Source organism: Hypanus sabinus, chromosome 8 (assembly GCF_030144855.1).
Source record: "Hypanus sabinus isolate sHypSab1 chromosome 8, sHypSab1.hap1, whole genome shotgun sequence".
Classification (NCBI taxonomy): domain Eukaryota; kingdom Metazoa; phylum Chordata; class Chondrichthyes; order Myliobatiformes; family Dasyatidae; genus Hypanus; species Hypanus sabinus.
The window spans coordinates 134,078,109-134,102,444 of NC_082713.1; the positions used below are offsets into that span (position 1 = coordinate 134,078,109).

The 24,336-nt window shown below is 42.4% G+C and overlaps 1 protein-coding gene across 3 annotated transcripts in view; it reads left to right on the forward strand.

Moving 5' to 3' along the window:
- pot1 (protection of telomeres 1 homolog) overlaps positions 1–24,336 on the forward strand; it is a 358,923-nt gene that overhangs the window by 92,703 nt on the left and 241,884 nt on the right. For all 3 annotated transcript variants that reach the window (XM_059977893.1, XM_059977894.1, XM_059977895.1), the window contains 2 exons: positions 14,391–14,488; positions 22,518–22,628. In XM_059977893.1, the coding sequence (XP_059833876.1) occupies positions 14,391–14,488; positions 22,518–22,628 (209 nt within the window). The remainder of the gene's footprint in view (positions 1–14,390; positions 14,489–22,517; positions 22,629–24,336) is intronic.

Here is a 24,336-nt window from a genome sequence, read left to right on the forward strand (position 1 = left end):
GGACATGTCAGTCTATGGCATCCTATACTGCTGTTCAGGCTGGAGGAGTAACACCTTGTATTCCTTCTGGGTAGGATCCAACCTACCTGCTCATTAACTCCTTCTGGTGCTCCGTCCCCATCCCCTCCCCTACCCTCCTCCCCTATCAGATTCCCCCTTCTCCAGCCATGTATATCTTTCACCAGTTGATTTCCCAGCTCTTTACTTCACCCATTCTGCACTCCCAGTTTCATCTCTCCTTCCCCGACCTTCTTACTCTGACTTCTAAACTCTCCTTTTTTTAGTGCTGATGAAGGGTCTCGGCCCGAAACGTCGACTGTTTATTCTTTTCCATAGATGCTACCTGGCCTGCTGAGGTCCTCGAGCATTTTGTGATGACACCTCATATTCTGTCTGGGTAGGATCCAACCTGATGGCATGAATATTGCATTCTCTTCTTGTTTAGAAAAAAAATCTGCTCTCCTCTCCTCTTCCTCTATTCCCCATCCTGGCCCCCTACCTCTTGACACCCGCTTACCACCTCTTCTGGGTCCCCTCCACCTTCCATTTCTGGGAAGGTCCACTCTGCTCTCCCAGCAGATTCCTTTATCATTCCTACCCACCCGGTTTCACCTATCACCTTCTAGTGTGTCCTTCCCCTCCCCCTACCTTTTTATTCTGTCACTTCCTCTTCCTGTCCAGTTCTGAAGAAGTGTCTCGGCCCTGTCAACTCTTCACTCCTTTTCATAGATGCTGCCTGACCTGCTGAGTTTCTCCAGCATTTTGTGTCTGTTGCTTTGGATTTCCAGCATCTGCAGAATTTCCCATATTCAATTCTGTCAGCTTGTTTAGCAATCTCATGCAAGGATCTTTATTAAATACCATCTAGAAATCCAGATTATATTAAATCCATGCTTAAACATACTCATCATTGAGGTTAACTGGCCGGTCTAACCTTTCTCTCAACTGTATATGCCACCATGTGCCTGCTGACTTATCTGACTTGGTAAGTCTTTATCTGTTTACAAAGGCTTATTCGTTTGTAAGTAACCTCTTGCTCTAATCTATTACCACATAAACTTACACTAATTCATACTTGCTGAAGTATCTGGCCAATGGAATATAAGTACTGTACATGGAAAAAAAAGTTTAAATTTGTGCTGCACAAACTCTCCTTCAAGCAGCGTCATTAGAAGGTGAAATAGTCCATGTTTTAGGTTTGAGATCCATTGGATTTGGGAAAGAATGAGATGCTGGATTGAGAAACTGTAATTTGGGGAGATTTGAAACAATATAACTACACTTTCCGCAGGTATCTTACCAGTTCCCAAGAGAGCAAGAATGCCTTGAAGAGTTCTTGGTGGCTGAAAAATTTTCAGTGGTTCAAATAATTTATCAGACTAGTGGTATACAGCAGCCTAAAGCTCTGTTGTGTGTGTGAACACCGCCTTAGCCCTCCCCCACTCTCAAACAAGGGTTTGGTGAAGAGCAGAATCAGAATCAGGATCAGGTTTATTGTCACCGGCATGTGTCGGGAAATTTGTTAACTTAGTGGCAGCAGTACCGTGCAATACATAATATAGAAAAAGACGCAAGTAAATCAATTACAATATATGTCTATTGAATAGATTAAAAAATGTGCAAAAACAGAAATAACATATATTAAAAAGGTGAGGTAGCGTTCATGGGTATAATGTCCATCTAGGAATCAGATGGCAGAGGGGAAGAAGCTGTTCCTGAGTCACTGAGTGTGTGCCTTCAGGCTTCTGCACCTCCTACCTGATGGTAACAATGAGAAAAGGGCATGCCCTGAGTGATGGGGGTCCTTAATAATGGAAGCTGCCTTTCTGAGACACTGGTCCTTGAAGATATCCTGGGTACTTTGTAGGCTAGTACCCAAGATGGAGCCGACTAAATTTATGACCCTCTGCAGCTTCTCTCAGTGCTGTGCAATAGCTTCCCCATACCAGACAGTGAGGTAGCCTGTCAGAATGCTCTCCACGGTATATCAATAGACGTTTTTGAGTGTTTTTGTTGACATACCAAATCTCTTCAAATTCCTAATGAAGTATAGTCACTGTCTTGCCTTCTTTATAGCTGCATCAATATGTTGGGACCAGGTTAGGTCCTCAGAGATCTTGACACCCAGGAACTTGAAACTGCTCTCTCTCTCCAGTTGTGATCCCTCTATGAAGATTGGTTTGTTTTCCTTTGTCTTACCCTTCCTGAAGTCCACAATCAGTTCTTTCGTCTTACTGACGTTGAGTGCCATGTTGTTGCTGCGACACCACTCCACCAGTTGGCATATCTCACTATTGTACGGCATTTCATCACCATCTGAGATTCTACCAACAATAGTTGTATCATCAGCAAATTTATAAATGGTATTTGCCACACAGTCATGTGTATATAGAGAGTAGAGCAGTGGGCTAAGCACACACCCCTGCGGTGCACCGGTGTTGATCGTCAGCGAGGAGGATATGTTATCACCAATCCGCACAGATTGTAGTCTCTAGGTTAGGAAGTCGAGGATCCAATTGCAGAGGGAGGTACAGAGGCCCAGGTTCTGTAACATCTCAATCAGGATTGTGGGAATGATGGTATTAAATACTGAGCTATAGTCGATGAACAGCATCCTGACGTAGGTGTTTGTGTTGTCCAGGTGGTCTAAAGCTGGGAGGAGAGCCGTTGAGATTGCATCTGCCATTGATCTATTGTGACAATAAGCAAATTGCAATGGGTCCAGTTCCTTGCTGAGGCAGGAGTTCAGTCTAGTCATGACCAGCCTCTCAAAGCATTTCATCATTGTCGATGTGAGTGTCACATGGCGATAGTCATTAAGGCAGCTCATGTTATTCTTTTTAGGCACTGGTGTAGTTGTTGCCTTTTTGAAGCAAGTTGGAACTTCTGTCCACAGCAGTGAGAGGTTGAAAATGTCCTTGAATACTCCCACAATTTGGTTGGCACAGGTTTTCAGAGCCTTACCAGGTACTCCATCAGCATCTTCCACCATGCGGGGGTTCATTCTCTTTAAAGACAGGCTAACACTGGCCTCTGAGACGGAGATCACAGGGTCACCAGGTGCAGCAGGGATTTTCACAGCTGCAGTTACATTCTCCCTTTCAAAGTGGGCATAGAAGGCGTTGAGTTCATCTGGTAGCGAAGCATCGCTGCCATTCATGCTATTGACCCTGCCAGAATTGTTGGACATCTGATGTTACCTCCAACCTTGTTTGAAATTCTCTTCATCCTTGAAATAGCCCTCTTCCTGGTTTTCTTCTATAGACTGGGGTCACCAGACTTGAATGTCACAGATTTAACCTTCAGCAGGCGACGTACCTCCTGGTTCATCTATGGTTTTGCTTTGGGAATGTACAGTAAGTCTTTGTAGGCACACACTCATCCACACAGGTTTTAATGAAGTTGGTAACAACAGAAGCATACTCATCCAGGTTCGAAGATGAATCCCTGAATACGGTCCAGACCACCATTTCAAAGCATCCTGTAAATGCTCCTGTGCTTCCATTGTCCATAGCTTCTTGGTCCTCACTGCTGGTGCGGCAGTCTTCAGTCTCTGCCTATACTCAGGGATTAGAAGTACAGCCAGATGTTCAGACTTCCCGAAGTGAGGGCGTGGAATAGCACGGTAGGCACTCTTGATGGTGGTTTAACAGTGGCCCAGTGTGTTGCTTCCTCTGGTTTTGCAAATGATCTGTTGATGGTAGTTGTTTAGTGATTTTTTTTTTCAGACAGGCCTAGTTAAAATCTTCCAAAGTGATGGTGAAAGCATTAGGGTGCCCTGTTTTTTTGCATGTTGATCCCATTGCTCTGATTATCTAAAACCTGGATTGACATAGGCCTGAGGTGGAATGTATATCACTACCAAAATGATCCCGGAAATCTCCCATGCTAGGTAAATGGACAATACTTAACTGTGAGATATTCCAGGTCTGGTGAGCAGAATTGGGATGGCACTGATATATTTGTGCACCAAGAAGAATAGATCATGAGGCATACTCCTTCACCTTCGCTTTTGAGAGACTCTATAGATCTATCCTGACGGTGTACAGTAAACCCGCCAATCTGAATTGCTGCATCTGGTATGGAAGGGGATAACCAGGATTCCGTGAAGAAAAAGACACACTCGGTCTCAATGTCTCTCTGATTCAGCACCCTAGCTCTGAGATCATCAATTTTATACACAGTAGTGTACACAGGTCAAAGCTTGCATCATTTAACATGCACAGTGGACATTGTTACTGCAGGATTCAGATGGTCTTTGGAGAAGACTGAAACATGTAGTTCAGGAGGAGGCAGGAGGGGATAAGTTGCCCGTAGGATTGAAAGGCAGGTAGAAAACATGAAGGGAGGATCAGTGTATGAGATTCATTGGCCGTAAACCAGGTCAGAATGGTTGTGCTCAAATTGCATAGTCCCACACCTTGTTTGTCTTGTGAATGCTGTTCTTCTGTCCATACACCAGATCAATTGTTTTTCTCATTGGTGAGCATTGGTTTCCTTCAGTCTGGTGGTAGTAAGGTTGGTGTTTTGTACATTTCCAGGGGTTGCACGATGAATGATTCTGCTCCTAATGTAGGAGCCGAATCACATGCCTACTCTAGGACTGAGTAGGCATTTTTGCATTCCGTGCATGGCTGAATGTGCTATTCAAATGTGTTGAATTTTGCTTAATCCCCTTATGCGTATTGGGACGCTATCTTGTGTAAGTGTGTTCTTTATAGTGGGGACTGGAAATATATTTACATCTAATAAAATTCACACAATTTTTAAAATACAAGTTCTTTTGTGTACAGAGCAAGACTTTTGCATGCTTAGAAAGAAATTCTTGGACTTTTGTCTTCAGTTTCATAATCTTCCCCAATAAAATGTTGTGACTTTATAGGTAAATATTTTCCTCCTCTTTTTCTCATAATTTTAACATTATTTTCTTCTCATTGCTGTCAAAACAGATTCAATAAGCTTGTGATTCTTTAATGCTATTTATTTCCAGTTCAATTGTCTCTTCACCTTTTCACCTCTTTAACTGTTTCTATTAATTGTGTACGTTTGTTCACCAATGTGAGTTTTTTGTTTTCTTTCTGTTGCTTACTGATCCCTACGGCTCTCCTGGTCTGCTAAACAATTTTCTTGCATTCTTGTAAATTTTATTATTTGTCTGGATGCCATGTCTTTGCTAATTATGCTTGCTTAACAGCTCAAATACCTTTTATGGGGTGTATATTGGTTTAGTAATGTCCCAAAATGCTGTTTTAAATACTTCCCACTGATCATTGCTTAATCAATCAAGCATTTCAGCATAAATTTCTGCTGTCAATTCAGTTCATCACTTCAAAATTTTAAATTCTAATAGAATGAATTGGTGTTTTTCTAAAATAGACAATAAGGAGTTTTGGCTTGATTTAAATCTCGATACTGTTTAACACATAGTTCTGTCAGGTCTTCCTTGATAAAACAACTTAAATTTATGTACAGAAGGTTTTTTTTAAGTCTAACCACGGATTGCGTATGCATGGGCTTTTAAAGTAATTGAGTATTATTTCGAGTGAAAGCATGGGTAATTTATCGAATTAAGATTTGCTAAACTCACTACAAATAAGTGTTCACACATTAAACATTCATTGAAGTGGATACAAGAGTGGGGCATTTGACCTTCAACTTGTTTTCCTCATCACTCATAGATTATCAGTCAAACACTAACACACACAAAATGCCGGTGGAACACAGCAGGCCAGGCAGCATCTACAGGGAGAAGCACTGTTGCTGTTTCGGGCCGAGACCCTTCGTCAGGACTAACTAAAAGGAAAGATAGTAGAAAGAGATTTGAAAGTAGTGGAGGGAGGGGGAAATGCGAAATGATAGAAGACCAGAGGGGGTGGAATGAAGCTAAGAGCTGGAAAGGTGATTGGCGAAAGTGATACAGAGCTAGAGAAGGGAAAGGATTATGGGATGGGAGGCCTCGGGAGAAAGAAAGGGGGTGGGGGGAAGCACCAGAGGGAGATGGAGAACAGGCAAACAACTAAATATGACAGGGATGGGGTAAGAAGGGGAGGAGAGGCATTAATGGAAGTTAGAAGTCAATGTTCATGCCATCAGGTTGGAGGCTACCCAGCCAATATATAAGGTGTTGTTCCTCCAACCTGAGTTTGGATTCATTTTGACAATAGAGGAGGCCATGGACAGACGTATCGGAATGGGAACGGGACTTGGAATTAAAATGTGTGGCCTGCTTTCTCTGGCGGACCGAGCGTAGGTGTTCAGCAAAACGGAGTTTGTTCATCTTTTCACTATAAGATGAACCTTCCAGTTCAGTTATTCTCATAAACCAACCAGAACTGCTTCAGTTGAGAGTACAAAAGGACACACACATACAACCATATAACAATTACAGCATGGAAACAGGCCATCTTGGTCCTCCTAATCCATGCTGAACGCTTACTTTCACCTAGTCCCACCAACCTCCACTCAGCCCATAACCCTCCATTCCTTTCCTGTCCATATATCCAATTTTTTTTAAAATGACAATATCAAACCTAAACGTTGCCTCATCCTCTACAAGTCAAGGAAAACCTCCTGCTTTGTGTTCAGTTCTCCTTTCGATCAATGACAACACTTCATTGGCTTCATTAACTACTTGTTGTATTTCCATGATGTACAAAGCCTACCCAGATGCTTCTGCACTGTCTCACTGCTTAAATAATATTCCTTTATATTTTCCATGCTAGAGTGGGCAATTAGTTTGTCTTTGCACTTTATTTGATTTTTCACTTCATTTCTTTTCCTGCACTGCAGTTTTCTCCAGAATTGTATTCTGCATTCTGTTTGCCCCCTTTTGTGCCACGTTGATACAGCTATGGAAAGCATGCAAACAAAAAAACTTTCACTGTATCTCAGTGTATGCAACAAGGATAGACTTGTAACTAACTTCATATTTTCTCCATTATACTGAATGTGACCGACCTTCCTTGGGTAAACTGCATAGTGCCTTTCTTACAGCCTTATTCCTGCCTGTATTTTTTACGTTCAGCACCCTGGGTGGCCTGGTGGAGATGCGCCACTACCAAAGGAGGTGTAAGACGCTCCTTTCCTCTGTTGATGTGCAGGTAACCCCTGGGCAAGGTGTAGCACTGCTTAGCCCCCCCGATCAGGGTCATGTGAAGCCATGGGAGCAGGTGGTGATTGGCCGAATGAGCTTCTGGTGCATATAGAAAGTCTTGGGTTTGCGCCAGGCAGACTATCTCTGAGGATTATTGATAATGGCTGGTGTCACTTGTTTTTGAAAACACTGCCCAGAAAAAGGTAATGGCAAACTACTTCTGTAGAAAAACGTTGCCAAGATCAGTCAAGGCCATGGAAAGACCATGATCACCCATGTCATATGATACAGCACATAATGAAATGAATGAACATAGCAACCATTCCATTCCAGTCACTTAGATAAACTGCAGAACAATGAGGTCCCAGCACCAATCGCTAAGGTGTGCCACACGTTACATTTCCCAACAAAGAAATAGACTAGTTTACCCCTACTTTATTTCTTGTAGACCAATCATCTACCCACTCCAATGCATACTATACTGTGAGGTTTGTCTTCCACAAAAACCTTTTGTGCCTCAACTTGTCAAGTGGCTTCTGGAAATGAAGGTTTGTACGTCCACTGGATGCACTTTGTCTACTGAACTTGATTCACATCTCTTTTGCTTCTCTTTTTTCAGACCAGTTTTCGTAATTATTTCATTTGAATTGTAAAGGGCAGAAGAGATCATTTAGTCCATTCAGCTTGAGCTTGCTTGATGGAAATGCAGTCCAGCTTGTTCCACTCGCCTGGTCCCCATCCAACTTTATTTTCTTCCAGATATGTATGACCCTCCATCCCGAAGTTTGCTAGTGATCTGTATTCACACTCCATCACATGGACTAGTGGAGATCCGAGCCACTTGTTCCACAAATGTTTTGCTTCATTTCTTCCCTCTGCTTTTGCCAAAAATTTTGTCTGTGCCCTCTGGTTGCTAATCCTTCAGATTCTGGAACTCATTTCTCTTTATCTACTCAATTTAAACCCCCGATTTCAGGAAACTGTACCGTAAAATTGCTGAGGATGCAGTCACAGGTTCTCAAGACGACCTTAACACTAAATCTCACCACTGCAACTATTTCAGTCCGTCTATTTTAAAATATGTCTAGAATGTGTGTCGTGGACTGAACAGATGTTTATAAATGATTAGGGTAATTTCTTGGCTCTGTTATGCTTGTATTTTTATGAAGCCCTGTTTAATATTGCGCTGGCTATATTGAACAGTTCCTCAATTTGTTCGATCAAGGTCTGTCTGTGTACAGTTCTGCATGAATTTCATCTGTCTTGTGTCTCTTTGACCTTTCTTCCTTCACTGCTTCCATTCTTCCAATCTGTCCATATCATGTGACTATGCATGCAAGTTAACATTTTGTGACCATTACATGGGTTTAATAAGAGAAAGTAAAGTGTGGAAAATAGACATCTCAGCTCCGCACTCGGCACCGTGGCGTGGGGCAGCAGAGATGACTGGGGAAGACGTGAAGGGAAGCTGCTTTCAAAATAATATACAACAGTCTGTTGGAATTCCAATACACTACCTTGAAACTCATAATGGCTGAAACTTTAATGATCAAATCGATAATTATTAGAACAGATTTGTAGGCGACACTGGCAGAAAGGGTAGCAAGTACTTTTCCTCTGTTTTCTTTCTTGGAATTGGTTTATTGTTGTCACATTTACCGAGATACAGTGAAAAGCTTGTCTAGATACTGTTCATACAGATCAGAACATGATACAGACCATTGAGGAGGAACAAGGTAAAGCAATAATAATGCAGAATTAAGTGTAACAGCTTCAGAGAAAGTGCATTGCGAGTAAACAAAAAGGTACAAGATTATAAGGCGGTAGATTGTGTGGTCAAGAGTATAAATTATTGTCCTAGGGAACCATTTAATAGTCTTACAAATAGCAGTGTAAAAACAGTCACTGAGCCTTGTATATGAGCTTTCAGGCTTTTATATCTTATGCGGCATGGAAGAATTTTCTATTCAAAATAAAAGTTATTTGGTTCTACTGGGTCACACAAGTGATGCTAGTCTACCTTTATCAATTTTCCTGCCAGCCTTGATCACATGATGACATTAATCAAAAGAATAGTCTTATCATTTTAGTGTGCCCCTGGAATTTAGAAGTATGAAGACATGAACTTTAGTAAGAAAAATCAAATAAGCAGATTATTAGTTAAATAGAGAGAGAGACTGACAGTGAAAGAAGTGTAGAGTGTTCAGGGTGTTTTTGTTCATGAATTACAAAATATAATTTAAGTAAAAGCAGACAGGCCCAACTAGTCGTTAAGAGGGCAAATGGCAATTTTGTCTTCCATGCAAAGCTTTTAAAATAGGCAGATATACTTGCAGCTGTGCTGGTGAGGCCTTGCCTGGAGTACCGTACACAGTTATCTAAATTCACCTCCTTAAAAAAATAGTAACATTAGAGGCAGAAACAAAGGAGACTCCACATGTAAGTTCCCAGAATGAAAGGGTTGTCAGAATCAGATTTATTATCACTGATATATGACATGAAATGAGTTGGTTTGCAGCAGTAGCACAATGCAGACATTAAAAATCTGTAAATTACGTAAAGGTGGCAAAACGAAACGAATAATAAGGTGGTGATCATGGGTTCACGGACTGTTCGGAAATCTGAAGGCAGAGGGGAAGATGATATTCCTAAATAGTCGAGTATGGGATTTCAGACTCCTGTACTTCCTCCCTGATAGTTGTAACAACAAGAGGGCAGGATGCCATCTTCTTGAGGCAGCAGCTCTTGAACACGTCCTCTGTGCTTGGGCGTTTGTGCCTGTAGTGGAGCCCGCTATGTACCCAGTCAGTTCGGATTGGCAACAACATTTTGCCTTGTTCTCCATTGGCACAGGTGCACCACAGGTCTGTGTGTGTAGCCCCCTGCTCCCCTCACATTGCATTTATATCTGTGTGGCTTTGCACAGCTCCAATGCCTTATTCAAGTTTGTTGACAACATTACAGTCGAGGGCAGAATCAAAGGTGATGACGAATCAGCATATGTGGAGAAGGTTGGAAATAGTGGGACGTACTTGAAGGACTTGAAAAGCCTGATGGCCTACTCCTGATCCTATTTTCTAGTGGTCTCTGTTGAACAGAATCTCATCTGGTTCCCTCATTTGATCAGTTTTGCCCCTTTGATCTAATCATCAGGGAAGACCATCTGTCTTTGTCTGTTTGTTGTAGCTGCCAATTCAACTCATTTTCAAAGTGGAGAATATTTCACTAAAACTCTGGCTCGTTCAGTTAGAGATCATGTTAACAATGTACACAGTACTCAGCCTCTCCATTGGTTCAGGCTGGCCTTGGAACTGGGATTTCTGTGATTAGGTGTATTGTGTTGTCTCCTGTGTAACATGACTTGTCTTTCAAAACTGTTCACCATAGCTGTTCAGGGAAATACAGTTGTGTCCAGCTGCAGGTTTTTTTTTGTTTGAGCCACTGACTTAAGATTGCAAATCTGGAGTCCTGCCAGATCATCAGCAGATGCATTTAATTGGTCCTTTATTCAACTCTGGAACATCTGGACTGTGATGATACAAGCATCAAGCTGCTCTTCATTGACTATAGCTCAGCATTCAACACCTTAGTGCCCTTGAAACTCATCAGCAAGCTCCAAGACCTGGGCCTCAGTACCTCTCTATGCAACTGGATCCTCAAATTCCTCACTTGCAGATCCCAGTCAGTTCTGATTGGCAACAACATCTCCTCCACGTTCACCATTCGCACAGGTGCAACACAAGGCTGTGCACTTACCCCTGCTCCATTCCTATGGTTGTGTGCCGAAGTACAGCTTCAATGCTGTATTTAGTCAAAGTTGACAACACCATTGTTGTTGGCCAAATCAAAGGTAGCGACAAATCCATTTATAGGCGAGGGATTGAAAATGTGTTTGAATGGTACCACAACGTCCTCTTACTCAACATCAACAAAACAAAGAGCTGATTATCGATGACAGCAGGAAGAAGCTGGAGGTCCGTGAGCCAGTCCTCATTAAGGGATCAGAGATGGAGAGTCAGTAACTTTAAATTTCTTGGATCTGTCTTGGGATACAAAGAAAACACAATAGTGCCTCTATTTTCTTAGAAGTTTGTGTAGATTTGGCATGTCACTCAAAAGCTTGACAGACCTGTATTGGTGCACAGTGGAGTTTATCCTGGCTGATTGGTCAGGGCCTGTTATGGGAATACCAGTGCCCAAGAATGGAAAACCTGCACTGTTGGCTACATTTACAAGGAGCACTTCCATAAGAAAGCAGCACCCAGAGTCAAAGCTCCCCTCCATCCAATCCATGCCGCCTTCTTGCTGCTACCATTGGGCAGGAGGTGCAGAAGCCTTAAGTCCCACACCACCAGGAGAGGAACAGTAATTACCCTATAACCATCATTCTCCTGAACCGGTGTGGAAAACTTCACTCACCGCAACCCTGAACTGATTCCAGAACCTACAGACTCGCTTACAGGGACTCCTTTACAACTCATCTTCTCAGTATTTTATTAGTTTATTTGCACAATTTGTCTTCATTTGCACTTTGATTGTTTTTCGTCTTTGTTTATGTATAGTTTTTCATAAATTCTATTGCATTTATTCATTTTCCTGTAAATGCCTGCAAGAAAATTACACAAGGTCGTATGTGGTAACATATATTATACATACTTTGATGAAAGAAAACTTACTTTGTCTTTGACTTTTGCCTTCTATAACTAATTTTTAGTAATTATTGTCATAGTACTGGCTTGTAACTCTGTTCTGATTTGTGGTTTTACGTTTGTATTAATTATCTCACATGCTAACCAGTTAGGTTAAAATAGATCCTAAAAGTATTGCCTAACTTGTAAACTAAATACTTTGCAGGTTAAATCATCGCCTTAAACCCTGGCAGCCTGTAGGTGTGAAGTGTTTTTACAGGCTAGTGTTTATCCATGGGAGGATAATTTATTTACTTAGAGGTAAATAAATAGAGGTACTCAGAATAGCCCTTCCTGCTCGATGAACTGCACTGTCCAGCAACACTATTTAACCCTAGGACCCCAGGACAATTTACAATGAGCAATTAACCTACGTCTTTGGACTGTGGATGGAAACCAGAGCCGCTAGAGGAAACCCACACGCTCGTGGGAAGGATAAGAAACTTCTTGGACACTGTTTTGGCCTTGAACTCCGAATTCCACACCTCGCCGTGTAATGGCTTTGCACATCAATTTGCTGAACCAGTTCATGTGAAATTATTGATGCTGTGACAACGTTGAAGGAGAAATATGTTAATCAGTTACTACTTAGCTCATTTTGAAATGAAACATTGGTGCAGATTTGAGGCGGATTGGCGGTTGAGAGTTGAGCTGCAGTCTGGGAAGCTAACCCAGTGCTCCCTGTTTGAAATCATAGGAAGGAGACGATCTCTGACTTGGCTTGGATGGGTTGCATTTGGCCGTCTTTATCCTAATAAACATCACTGGAATCTGTGCTGTCTATCTTGATGGGGAGGGCAGTACAACAAACTATTCTGTTTGAGTTTTGCTAACTGTTGCTTTAATACTAGTGTACATTATAGAGGCGTGGAGTCACACAGCATGGGATCAGGCCTTTCGGCCCAACTCATTCATGCTGACCTTGTTGCCCAGTGAATCCGATATGTTTACATTTGCCCCAAAGCCCTCTATATCTCTCCTAACCATGTGAATCCATTATGTTTACATTTTGCCCCAAGGTTCTCTACACCTCTCCTAGCCATGGCTGCCTCCACTGCTATTTCTGGCAGCCCTTTCCAGATATGCATCACTCTGTGTGAAGCAGCTGCCTCTAATGCCCCTTTTAAATCTCTTGCCCCTGATCTTAAACCTACTGTATGTACTCGGTTTTTAGTACCCCCTCCCTGTGTTGCTTCCTAAAATGCTTCATCTCACCATTGTTGGGATTAAATTCCATTTATGACTGCCCTGTCCAGCTTTCCATCTGATTGGTAGTTTACTAACTGCAACAGCAATTTTCACATCACTTGCATACAAAAGGTGGCAATTCACACCACCAGGCCAGTGCCAGCTCCCATTACCCTGATCAAAATAAATCTAAACCTATGGCTGTGAATACTCGGCATCTGTGCCAGGTCTAAATTTGAACCTCAAATTTCAGTAAATAGCCAAACAGTGCCAACTGCTTATAGTAAAACAAAACAGCAATATATACTAAATCTTGCCAAGTCATCAGTTACATATCAGCTGGAGTATTGAATTCAATGCTGTGTATCATATCAATGAGAATGCTATAGCTTTGGAAGAGTTTAGAAATGTATTAGAATGGAACCAGGGAAAACAGTAATGACTGGAAAAAGTGAGGCTGCTCTTCCAAGTAAAGGTTAAGGCCTTGGGAGGTGTTAAAATTTGTGATGAGGTCATTGGAGTAAATAAAATGCTTTTTCTTCAAAATGATAGAAACATTGTAAGAAGTTTAAACAAATTTTATAGGAAAGGTCTCAGATGAAATTTATTTGGACAGAAAAATTGTGGAAAATGAGAAATTATTATTTTTGGCAGGAAAAGTAAAAGAACGATCAAATGATGAGACAGTAATGTAGTTGCAAACATAGTGAGATTATGCTTCACTTATATAGGTATCCATTCGGTCTGGACTACTGCCTGTAGCATTGGGTTCCTTATTAAGGAAAATGGTTAAACAGACCATAGAACAGTAGAGCACAGGAACGAACTCTTTGTCCTACGATCTTGTGCCAAGTTAATTTAACTAGTTGTTGAATGTCTTCACTAATCCATTCTGTCTATACTCCTCCGTTCTCTGCACACTCGTGTGCCTACGGGCCCTGAAACGTTGCTACTGCATTTGCCTCCATCACCACTCCTGGCATTGTGTTCCAGGCTCCCACCACTCTCACAGTGTACAAAACTTGTCCTGCCCATCTACTTTGAACTTGCCCCCTTTCATTTTAAATGCATGCCATCTAGTCTTAGATAGTTCAACCCTGGGAAAAATATACCAGCAGTCTACTACATCTATCTCACTTATAAACTTCTGTCCAGTCTCCGTTTACTGTCCAAAACTCAACTGAGTTATGCTTATTCCCCTTCATAGGTGCAACTTGGCTTTCTGAGATCCTTCAGCATTTCTTTGTGATCTGCATAAAGCAGGTTTATATTTTTATCTGGAGTGGGAATTGCAAAGGCTCTCTACTTTGATTTTGTGAATGTCTTTACAGTTAAAAATAAAGGTGTCAGCGTGCATTTTGCTTTGGAATCTCCGGCCTTCACTGCAATATAACGTGATTGTAATTTTCTGTTCTTCTTAGAGTCAACTTTGCAGCCATCAACAGCCAGCCACGCTTCAATCAACACCTTTATATTTGGAAAGTTGGTGGGAGACTGTGATAGCATTCTTAAACAAGGGGTAAAGTATTCAACTTAACATGTCAACTGAAAGTTTAAAGCTTTCAGGAAAGATTTATCAAAGAAAAATGTGGTTTATGTGTATTCTGCTGGATGATTTTACAGAATGATTTGTTGAAACGGAAGTTAGAAAGAACTTGGAGAAATTTGGAGATTCGGAGAATTTGGAGAAAAGATGTCCATGCTAAGGGACATAACCAGATTCTACATCTTCTGCATAACAAGGTCACCCTACATAGATGATTGGCGTTTGTGGGAGAAAGTATAACAACCGGGAGCCGTTACTATTAAACTAGTCATTGGGATCAATAAGAAATTGGGGAGAAGGTGGGCAAATTGCAGTTTTTGGAGATCTGAAATAAAACAAAGTGATGGAAATACACAGCTGGTCAGGCTGCATCTGTGGGAAGAGGATTGGAGTTAATGTTTCAAGTTGATTTGAGGAGAAACTTTCATGTTGCTCTCCTGGTAAAGAACGTAGAACTTGCTACAATGAGGAAAAACTGAGAGGATAGTGTGGATGTATTTAATGGGAATCTATCTATGTGAAAGGGGATGGAATTGTTTTTTTTTATGTTGATGCACGTGGTCAGAGCATGAGTAGAGTCACCTACCTGTTTCTCTGTTGTAAGTTTGTTATCGTTCCATGTAAATCAAGAAGTCATAGTGATTGGGGCTGGAGATTTCAATGGAGCATAGAACGAGTGCATAACAGACCTGTCACACTCCACTCATGAAGAATAAGATCCATGCTAATTAGGTGATCCTGCAAGTAAGTTTCAGCTCTCTCTAATTTAACTAGTTAATAACTTGTCCCTCTGATTATAAATACATGCCTCTGTTTGCAGCTTTACTCTCCCCTCTCACTCTTCATGTCCCACTGCAACTTCCCAGCCCAATTCTGTATCTAATTTATGAGAAGAAAGCAAGTTGTCAATGGGCGTAAATGTCACAGGGAGAAATTCTCCACAGTGAAGGTCTTCCAGCAGCATGGGAACTCTGTGGTTTACTGTGGGAGTTTTCTCTCCCCTTCCATGTTTAAATTAAACCCTGGCTGAGAAAACATTACTACATCCACTGCATTGTACCACAACAAGAAAGCTGTGCACTGAACCTTTCCTGCTATAAATTCTTCAGAAACTTGGTTCAGAACCTCAGTCGCTCAAGAATTAAAGAGGTGGATTAAGTTGCGAAGTAGAATTTGAGTGATGCTAGACCTGGATCTGAGAATCCTGTTGATTCTATTCTCTGAAGAATTTGATGGGGAAGATCAAGGAAAGCTTTTGTTTGGCTCCTAAAGGAAAAGCTATATTCATTAGCAAGCTTCAGCAATGCAGGAACTGTAAGTATTTTTCTTGAGCTCAGGGAGGAGGTCAGGACTATTGGTTAGATAAAGAAAGGCTTAATTTAAAACCATGAATGGGTATAAACTGTAAATTTGAAAAAATGAATACATTTTTGCTCATCCTAGTGTTATAGTTTGAAGACATCGACAATTTTGTAGCTTAGAGAATTGGATAAATGTTAAGGGTTGGTAGCAGTCTCTTCTCTGAAATGCTCACTCAAGGGCAGCAGATAGCATCAGCAAGAGGGGTATCTTGCTGATGGGTGAAGAGTAAATGCTTATAGAGGACAAGAAGTGCTGGACTGTGCAATGTAAGAACTATTATATCTCTGGGGTTAGATCACTGTTGTCAAGGACCACACTCAGAAGCTAAGCACACTGCATCGAAATCATGATATCACTTTCTCTGCATTAATGGCTGCATCTAGCATCTAAACAAAGACAGGAGAGGAAGGTAGCTGCTTTTAATGCAGTTGTATATTTACAGACAGACAGACAGACATACTTTATTGATCCCGAGGGAAACTGGGTTTTGTTACAGTTGCACCAACCAAGAATAGTGTAGAAATATAGCAATATAAAACTATAAATAATTAAATAATAATATGTTAATCATGCCAAGTGGAAATAAGTCCAGGACCAGCCTATTGGCTCAGGGTGTCTGACACTCTGAGGGAGGAGTTGTAAAGTTTGATGGCCACAGGTAGGAATGATTTCCTATGACGCTCAGTGTTACATCTCGGTGGAATGAGTCTCTGGCTGAATGTACTCCTGTGCCTAACCAGTACATCATGGAGTGGATGGGAGTCATTGTCCAATATGGCATGCAACTTGGACAGCATCCTCTTTTCAGACACCACAGTCAGAGAGTCCAGTTCCATCCCCTCAACATCACTGGCTTTACAAATGAGTTTGTTGATTCTGTTGGTGTCTGCTACCCTCAGCCTGCTGCCCCAGCACACAACAGCAAACATGATAGCACTGGCCACCACAGCCTCGTAGAACATCCTCAGCATCGTCCAGCAGATGTTAAAGGACCTTAGTCTCCTCAGGAAATGGAGACAGCACTGACTCTTCTTGTAGACAGCCTCAGTGTTCTTTGACCAGTCCAGTTTATTGTCAATTCATATTCCCAGGTACAAACGTATTTGTAATCCTCCACCATGTCCACACTGACCCCTTGGATGGAAACAGGGGTCACCGATGCCTTACCCCTCCTCAGGTCCACCACCAGCTCCTTAGTCTTTTTCACATTAAGCTGCAGATGATTCTGCTCGCATCATGTGACAAAGTTTCCCACCGTAGCCCTGTACTCAGCCTCATCTCCCTTGCTGATGCATCTAACTATGGCAGAGTCATCAGAAAACTTCTGAAGATGGTAAGACTCTGTGCAGTAGTTGGTCTGAGGTGTAGATGCTGAAGAGAAAGGGAGTCAGGGCAGTCCCCTGTGGAACCCCGTGCTGCTGACCACTCTGTCTGACACACAGTGTTGCAAGCGCATGTACTGTGGTCTGCCAGTCAGGTAATCAATAATCCATGAGACCAGGGAAGCATCCACCTGCATCACTGTCAGCTTCTCACCCAGCAGAGCAGGGCGGATGGTGTTGAACGCACTGGAGAAGTCAAAAAACACGACCCTCACAGTGCTCACCGGCTTGTCCAGGTGGGCGTAGACATGGTTCAGCAGGTAGACGATGGCATCCTCAACTCCTAGTCGGGGCTGATAGGCCAACTGGAGGGAGTCTAAGTGTGGCCTAACCATAGGCTGGAGCTGCTCTAGAACAAGTCTCTCCAGGGTTTTCATGATGTGGGAGGTCAATGCCACCGGTCTGTAGTCATTGGAGCCACTGGGGCGCGGCGTCTTCGGTACAGGAACGAGGCAGGACATCTTACACAGCACAGGAACCCTCTGGAGACTCAGGCTCAGGTTGAAGACATAGTAAAATACTCCACATAGCTGGGGGGGGGCACAGGATTTGAGCACCCTGGGGCTGACACCATCCGGGCCTGCAGCCTTGCTTGGGTGGAGACGTTTCAGCTGTCTTGTCACCTGTTCAGCTGTGAAGCCCACTGTGGTGGTTTCAGGTGGGGGTTTTCACCTGCAGAGGATGGATTTTAGTTTACCTGTGTGAAGGGTGATATGTTTTTCCTTCACTGAAATTTTCCCCTCACTCCATCTTTAATTGTTAATGAAAATGGTAGATGATCGTTTGGTGCTTTCTGAAAATTATCGATGAGTGTGTGCCTGTGCGGCTTTCCAAGAACTCTTCAAGCTGAAGTCACCATTGATGCTTCATTATGAATGTTACCTTACTCAGCATGGAATGTTTCCCACATTTCCATAAATCAGATCACAGTGACTTGCTGCAGTTGAAGCCAATTGATCCATTGGGGGAAGTTTGCCAGGCCTTGGCTGGGATTATTTGGGATTGCTGAAGCTGCTTTTGACACCCAGTACACTGGTGAGAACGCTCAGCTGGGCTTCCCGGCTCAGATGGCATTCCAGCTATCATTGAAAGTGTGGATGAAGCTTTTGACTCAAAACATTGATCTCTCCACTGATGCTGCTAGACCCATTGAGTTTCTTCTGTTGTTCCAGATTCCAATATCTTCAGTCTCTGTATCTCCATTAATCTTGGTTGTATTGCCATTGACACAAAATGCCTGCTGACTTCCCACCTGAACCTTTTGAGTTGGAATGTCAGCAAGTGACGAGCTGTGGTAGAATCAATCAAAGAGCAAGAACAAGGAAACTCAAATTCTCTTGAGAGTGCACAGCTCTCAAGAGTGCATTGCATTTTCTAAGCAATTTGCTTGACTACATAAGTTCCACCAGTGATGTGAGATGTATCAACTGGTGTTATTGGTGGTCTTTCAATTCTGCAGTGTTTGCCTGATTGTTCAGAGGAAACCCGATTCAGTCTGTGATGAGAATGTATCATTCATCTGAGGCCCACATCCAGGATCTTCCCTCCTAGAATGTGTTTACTTTCCAGCAGCAACAAAATTCCGTGGAGTCACAGTCATAGATGTTCAAGCAACAATGTAGGGTCTTGTCCCAAAATGCACATCGCCTCTTCCCCTCTACAGATGCTGCTCAATCTGCAGAGTTCCTCCAGGAGTTTGCTCTTTGCTTCAGATTTTGCTGTCTCCTCTGTCCACAGAGCAAGGGAACGTGGGCCAAAGGGCTTGAGTCTGTGCTGCTCATCAAGCATTCATGAATGTTAAAGGTGCTTTTCCCTCCCCAAATTCCCAACAACTCCCCTCAGATTCCACCACTCACAGTGGCCAATTAACCTGCCAGCTGCTCTCTCTGGGATGTGGAAGGAAACCAGAGCATTGGGAGGGAAACCACACCATCACAGGGAGAATGGTCAAACTCCATCCAGGCAGCTCCGGAGTCAGGCTGGAACTCGGGTTTCTGGTGCTGCGAGGCAGCGATCTGTAGCCGTGCCATTGTGATTCTCCATTGAACTGATCCTCGCAAAGTACATTGTTGGGGAAGCCCAAAGCGACACACACAGGTCAGCAGGTCAGGCAGCATCTGTGGAAAAGAACAAACAGTTGAGGTTTTGGGCAGAGGCCCTTTCTTGAGGAATCTCTACCACATTTTGCTGACCTACAAGGCATTTGTGTACTCTTATTGAAGGGATTAGTAACATCCAAATGAGCAGTCCCTGAATATTGAGTGGAATTGTTGTTTTAATACATTAGTGTTAACAGCACCTGTGCTGTGTTAAGTATCTGTCTCACATTTAATTTCATGAATGAAAACACTTCGACTATTTACACTCTGCTTTACATAGTGCCAAGGGAGCATCAGTGTTAGATGAAAATCAAAAGAACTGCAGATGTTGGAAATCTGAAGTAAGAGGTGGAAATATTCAACAGGTCATGCTGTATCTGTTGGAAGAAAACAGATAATATTTTAGGATAACACTATTTCCTTCCCCTTCCACAGATGAGTTTTGAGCAATTTATGCTTTTTCTAAATTAACGTTAAAAGTATGTTTCTGTGATATATGTGGATGGGCATTTTAGTTCTACTTCTTACTTCTGTGTTTCTTCAAGGCTTGTAAAAAGCTGCAGTTTAGAGTAGCAATTTTTTGGTCTCAGTTTCCCAACTGTCATTTATTTTGATTCTAACTTGTTGGGGAAAACTGATAAAACAGGCTTTGTGTTTTTTTTTAAATGTCAGACTAAAGGAAGCAGAGTGAACTGAGGAAAGAGATGAAGGCTGTGTAGAAATTTGGAAGGGTGGACATGAAGATGTCTCCACAGAGGTTAAGTCAGGACAAAGTTGTAGTTCTGGATGTGCTGGGGGGAGTGCAGGGGAAGTTCAGGGCCAGAATGCTGACTTCAGTGCAGGTCTTTAGCAATGTGGGGAAGTGGTAATTGTGGGGCTTGTATTCCCTGGAGTTCTGTAGGCTGACAGAAGCATGGTGGAGGTATATAAAATTAAAAGGTTGCCAGAATTATTAAATATAAGAGGGCATTGGGGTAAAGGTAAGAGGAAGGAGTTTTAAAGGGGAATTGAGGGGAAAAGCTGCTTTTTTTTTTACAGAGAGTGGCTGAGGGTTGATGTGGTGGAATCAAATACAATCACTGCATTTCAACAGGTGCTTGAATAGACAGGACATGAAAATATCTGGATCTTGTGTGAGGAGGGTGAGCAGGACTGGTGTGGAGTTGGAGGGCTGAAGAACCCATTTCTCTGCTACCTGTCCTATGACTCTCTGTGAACCCAAGGGCCTAAAATTATAAGCTAATTGCAAATTAAACCAGATTGCTGAAGCAATTCCTTATCCAGTGATTGGTTTGAATATTAGAGTGGTATGTATCTATTCCTGAGCCTTGCGAATTGCCCCAGAAATTCCAGCCGTGACTGTTTTGCCGCCATCTCTGTTAATGTTCCCTTCCAAGCAACTTTGGCCGGCTGCTCTCTCATGCCTCTAATTCCCTTTCCTCCACTGCAATACTGACACATCTGACTTCAGCTCCTGCCTCTCAAACTGCACGATGAATTCTATCATAATATGATCACTGTCTCCTCAGGGTTCTTCTCCCTTATGCTCCCTAATCAAATCTGGTCTATTACACAGCACCCAATCCAGAATGCCATTCCCCTAGTGGGCTTAATCACAAGCTGCTCTTAAAAAGCCATCTCATAGGCATTCTACAAATTTCTTCTGTTGGGATCCAGTACCAACCTGATTTTCCCAATCTACCAGCATATTGAAATCTCCCATGACGATGGGAATATTTGTCCTTTTTCCATATCCCATTGTAAATTATATTCCACATCCTGGTTACTGTTCGGAGGCCTGGATGTAACTCCCGTCCTGCACAGCCTTCATCTCTTTCCTCAGTTCACTCGGCTTCCTTTAGTCTGACATTTAAAAAAAAAAGCCTGTTTTATCAGTTTTCCCCAACATTAGAATCAAAATAAATGACAATTGGGAAATTGAGACCAAAAAATTGCTACTCTAAACTGCAGCTTTTCACTCTTGCTGTTTCTTAACCCTACCCATAAGGATTTGACATCTTCTAATCCCATGTCACCTCTTTCTGAGGACTTTATTTCACTTTTTAACAAGAGTGCCACCTGCCCCCCCCCCCCCCCCCCCGCCTACCTGTTCGTACTTTAGAGACGATCTGCATTCTTGCATGGTAAATTCCTAGCTATGATCTTCTTTCAGTCCTGACTCAGTGATGCTCCCAATATCTTACCTATCTTACCTTTAACTGTGCTACACGATCATCTACCTTATCCCATGTACTGTGTGCATTCAAATAAAATATCTAATGTCCTGTATTCATCTCCCGTTTAGATTTTTGCCCCCGTGCACATCAATTTATCCCATTAACTGTGATTTTGCCCATCATCTGCCTGTCCTTCCTCACAATCTCATTGCACACTGCACCAACTTAGCATACTGACTGCCCTATTCTCAGCCCTATCACTTTGGTTCCCATCCCCCTACCAAATTAGCTTAAGCCCTCTAAAACAGCTCCAGCAAACCTGCCTGTAAAGATATTGGCCCCCTCAGGTTCAGATGTAACCTATCCTTTTTGTACCGGTCATACCTTCCCCTGAAGGGGTCCCAATGATCCAAAAATCTGAAACCCTGCCCCCTGGACCACTTCCTCAGCCACTCATTCATCTGTACTATCATCCCATTCATGCCCCAACTAGCATGTGTGACTGGAAGAAACCCAGACATTACAACTTGAAGGTCCTGCTCTTCAGCCGTAGTTGATATGAGCAACTGAGCTGAATGTTTAGAGATTAATTATCAACAGCTATATAAGGGCACAAGAGAGGAAGGAAGAGAAATACTGTATGTGGTAATGGATTTAGATTGTTGGGATGAAGGGGCTGTTTCTTTCCTCTCTGAACTTGGTAATATCCAATTATTTTAAGGAAAAATCTTTCACAATAGTGTATTTTTTTGAGGGTGGTGGCAGTAGGTGAAGATCAGTAAATTGAAATGCAATGCATTGTAGAAAATAATACTCATCTGAAAGTGGATTACCTCAGAAGTATTTCACAGTATATTTCCCAAATTGTATTTTGTTTACACTTGAATTTAATCATTTAAGAAAGTGATTGATATATTTCAATTCACTCACTCTTCTCTAATTTGTAATGATTTCTTCTGTCTCTCTTCCATTTTCTCTTCAGGACACGGTGGTGCTCAGGAATTTCCAAGTTACTGAGTCCTCAAGTGCCAGTAAGGATGGAAGGCATGCTTTTCAGCTCGAACTTTCAGATGAAGCAGGAGCCACTGTGTTTGTATGTTAAATTAACGAAAGTTCAAAGTAAATTTATTATCAAAGTAAATATATATCACCATATACAACCCTGAAATTCATTATCTTGTGGACAAACACAAGAAATCCATAAAATAATAACCATAACAGAATCAATGAAAGACTGCACCAGTTTTGGGGTTCAACCAGTGTGCAAAAGACAATAAACTGTGCAAATAAACAAAAAAGAAATAATAATAAACAAATAAGCAGTAAATATTGAGATCATGAGATGAAGAGTCCTTGAGGTTATGGAACCTATGGAAGTGAGTTCATTGGTTGTGGGAACATTTCAGTGATGGGGTGAGTGAAGTTATCCTTTTTGGTTCAAGAGCCTGACGATTGGGATGTAATAACTGTTCCTGCACCTGGTGGTCTGAATTCTGAGGCTTTCGCCACCTTCCTGATGACAGCATACCTGATGGTGTGGGCAATCAAAATAGTGGTGAAAGTGATAGCAATAGCTAGCAGTTAAGGTCACTGAGATGTGAAATGTTTACTCTAAACCTAAACAAATGGATATAAAGAAAAATATGTGTTTGCTGAGAAGCAGATGGCAGGCAAGTGATTCTTGACATCTTCCCTAGAGCTTCAGTAGTGGACTAATCAATTCGAAGAGAGGGAGAAGAGTTTTAAGAAGGCGAGTTTCACAGGGCTCGGTACGTTAGAATAGTTGGTATGACTGCGAGGCCGGTTTTCTGTTCTGGGTGTCAGATGTGGGATGTCCAGGAGATTTCCAGCCTCCCTGATGGCCACATCTTCACCAGGTGCGTTGAGATGCAGCTCCTTAGAGACCGAGTTAGGCAGCTCACTGATCTTCAGCTTGTTAGGGGAGATGATAAATAGGAGCTACAGGCACGTAGTCATCCTGGGGCCACAGAAGTGGGTGACAGTCAGGAGAAGGAAGGGAGGGCGTGAGGTAGTGGAGAGCACTCCTGTGGCTGTCCCCTTTAACAATAAGTACTCCATTTTGAGTGCTATTCAGCTATAGTTGATATAATAACCTCGATGTCTCAGGAGCAAGAATGGCTGCTGAGTGTGCCAGGTTTTAGATGTTTCAAAAAGAACAGAGCAGGAGGCAAAAGAGGTGGGGGTGTGGCATTACTAATTAGGGATAGTGTCATGGCTGCAGAATAGGAGGAAGTCATGGAGGGATAGTCTACTGAGTCAGTGTGCGTGGAAGTCAGAAACAAGTAAGGGGCAATAACTCTACTGGGTGCATTTTATAGACCCCCCCCCCCCCCAATAGTAACAGGAATATCGAGGAGATGATAGGGAGGCAGATTCTGGAACTGTGCAATAATAATAGGATTGTTGTGATGGGAGATTTTAACTTTTCTAATATTGACTGGAGTTTAGATGGGGAGGAGTTCATTAGGTGTGTTCACGCAGGTTTCCTGACACAATAAGCCAACTAGAGGAGAGGCTGTACTTGACCTGGTATTGGGAAATGAGCCTGGTCAGGTGTCAGATCTCTTGGTGGGAGAGCATTTTGGAGGTAGTGACCACAACTCTATCTTCTTCACCTTAGCGCTGATAGGGATAGGAGCAGACAATTTGGGAAAACATTTAACTGGGTTAGGGGGAAATAAGATGCTATTGATCAGGAATTTAGGAGCATAAATTGGGAGCGAATCTTCCCAGGGAAATGCATGTCAGATGTTCTGGGAACATTTGCATGGAGTTATACA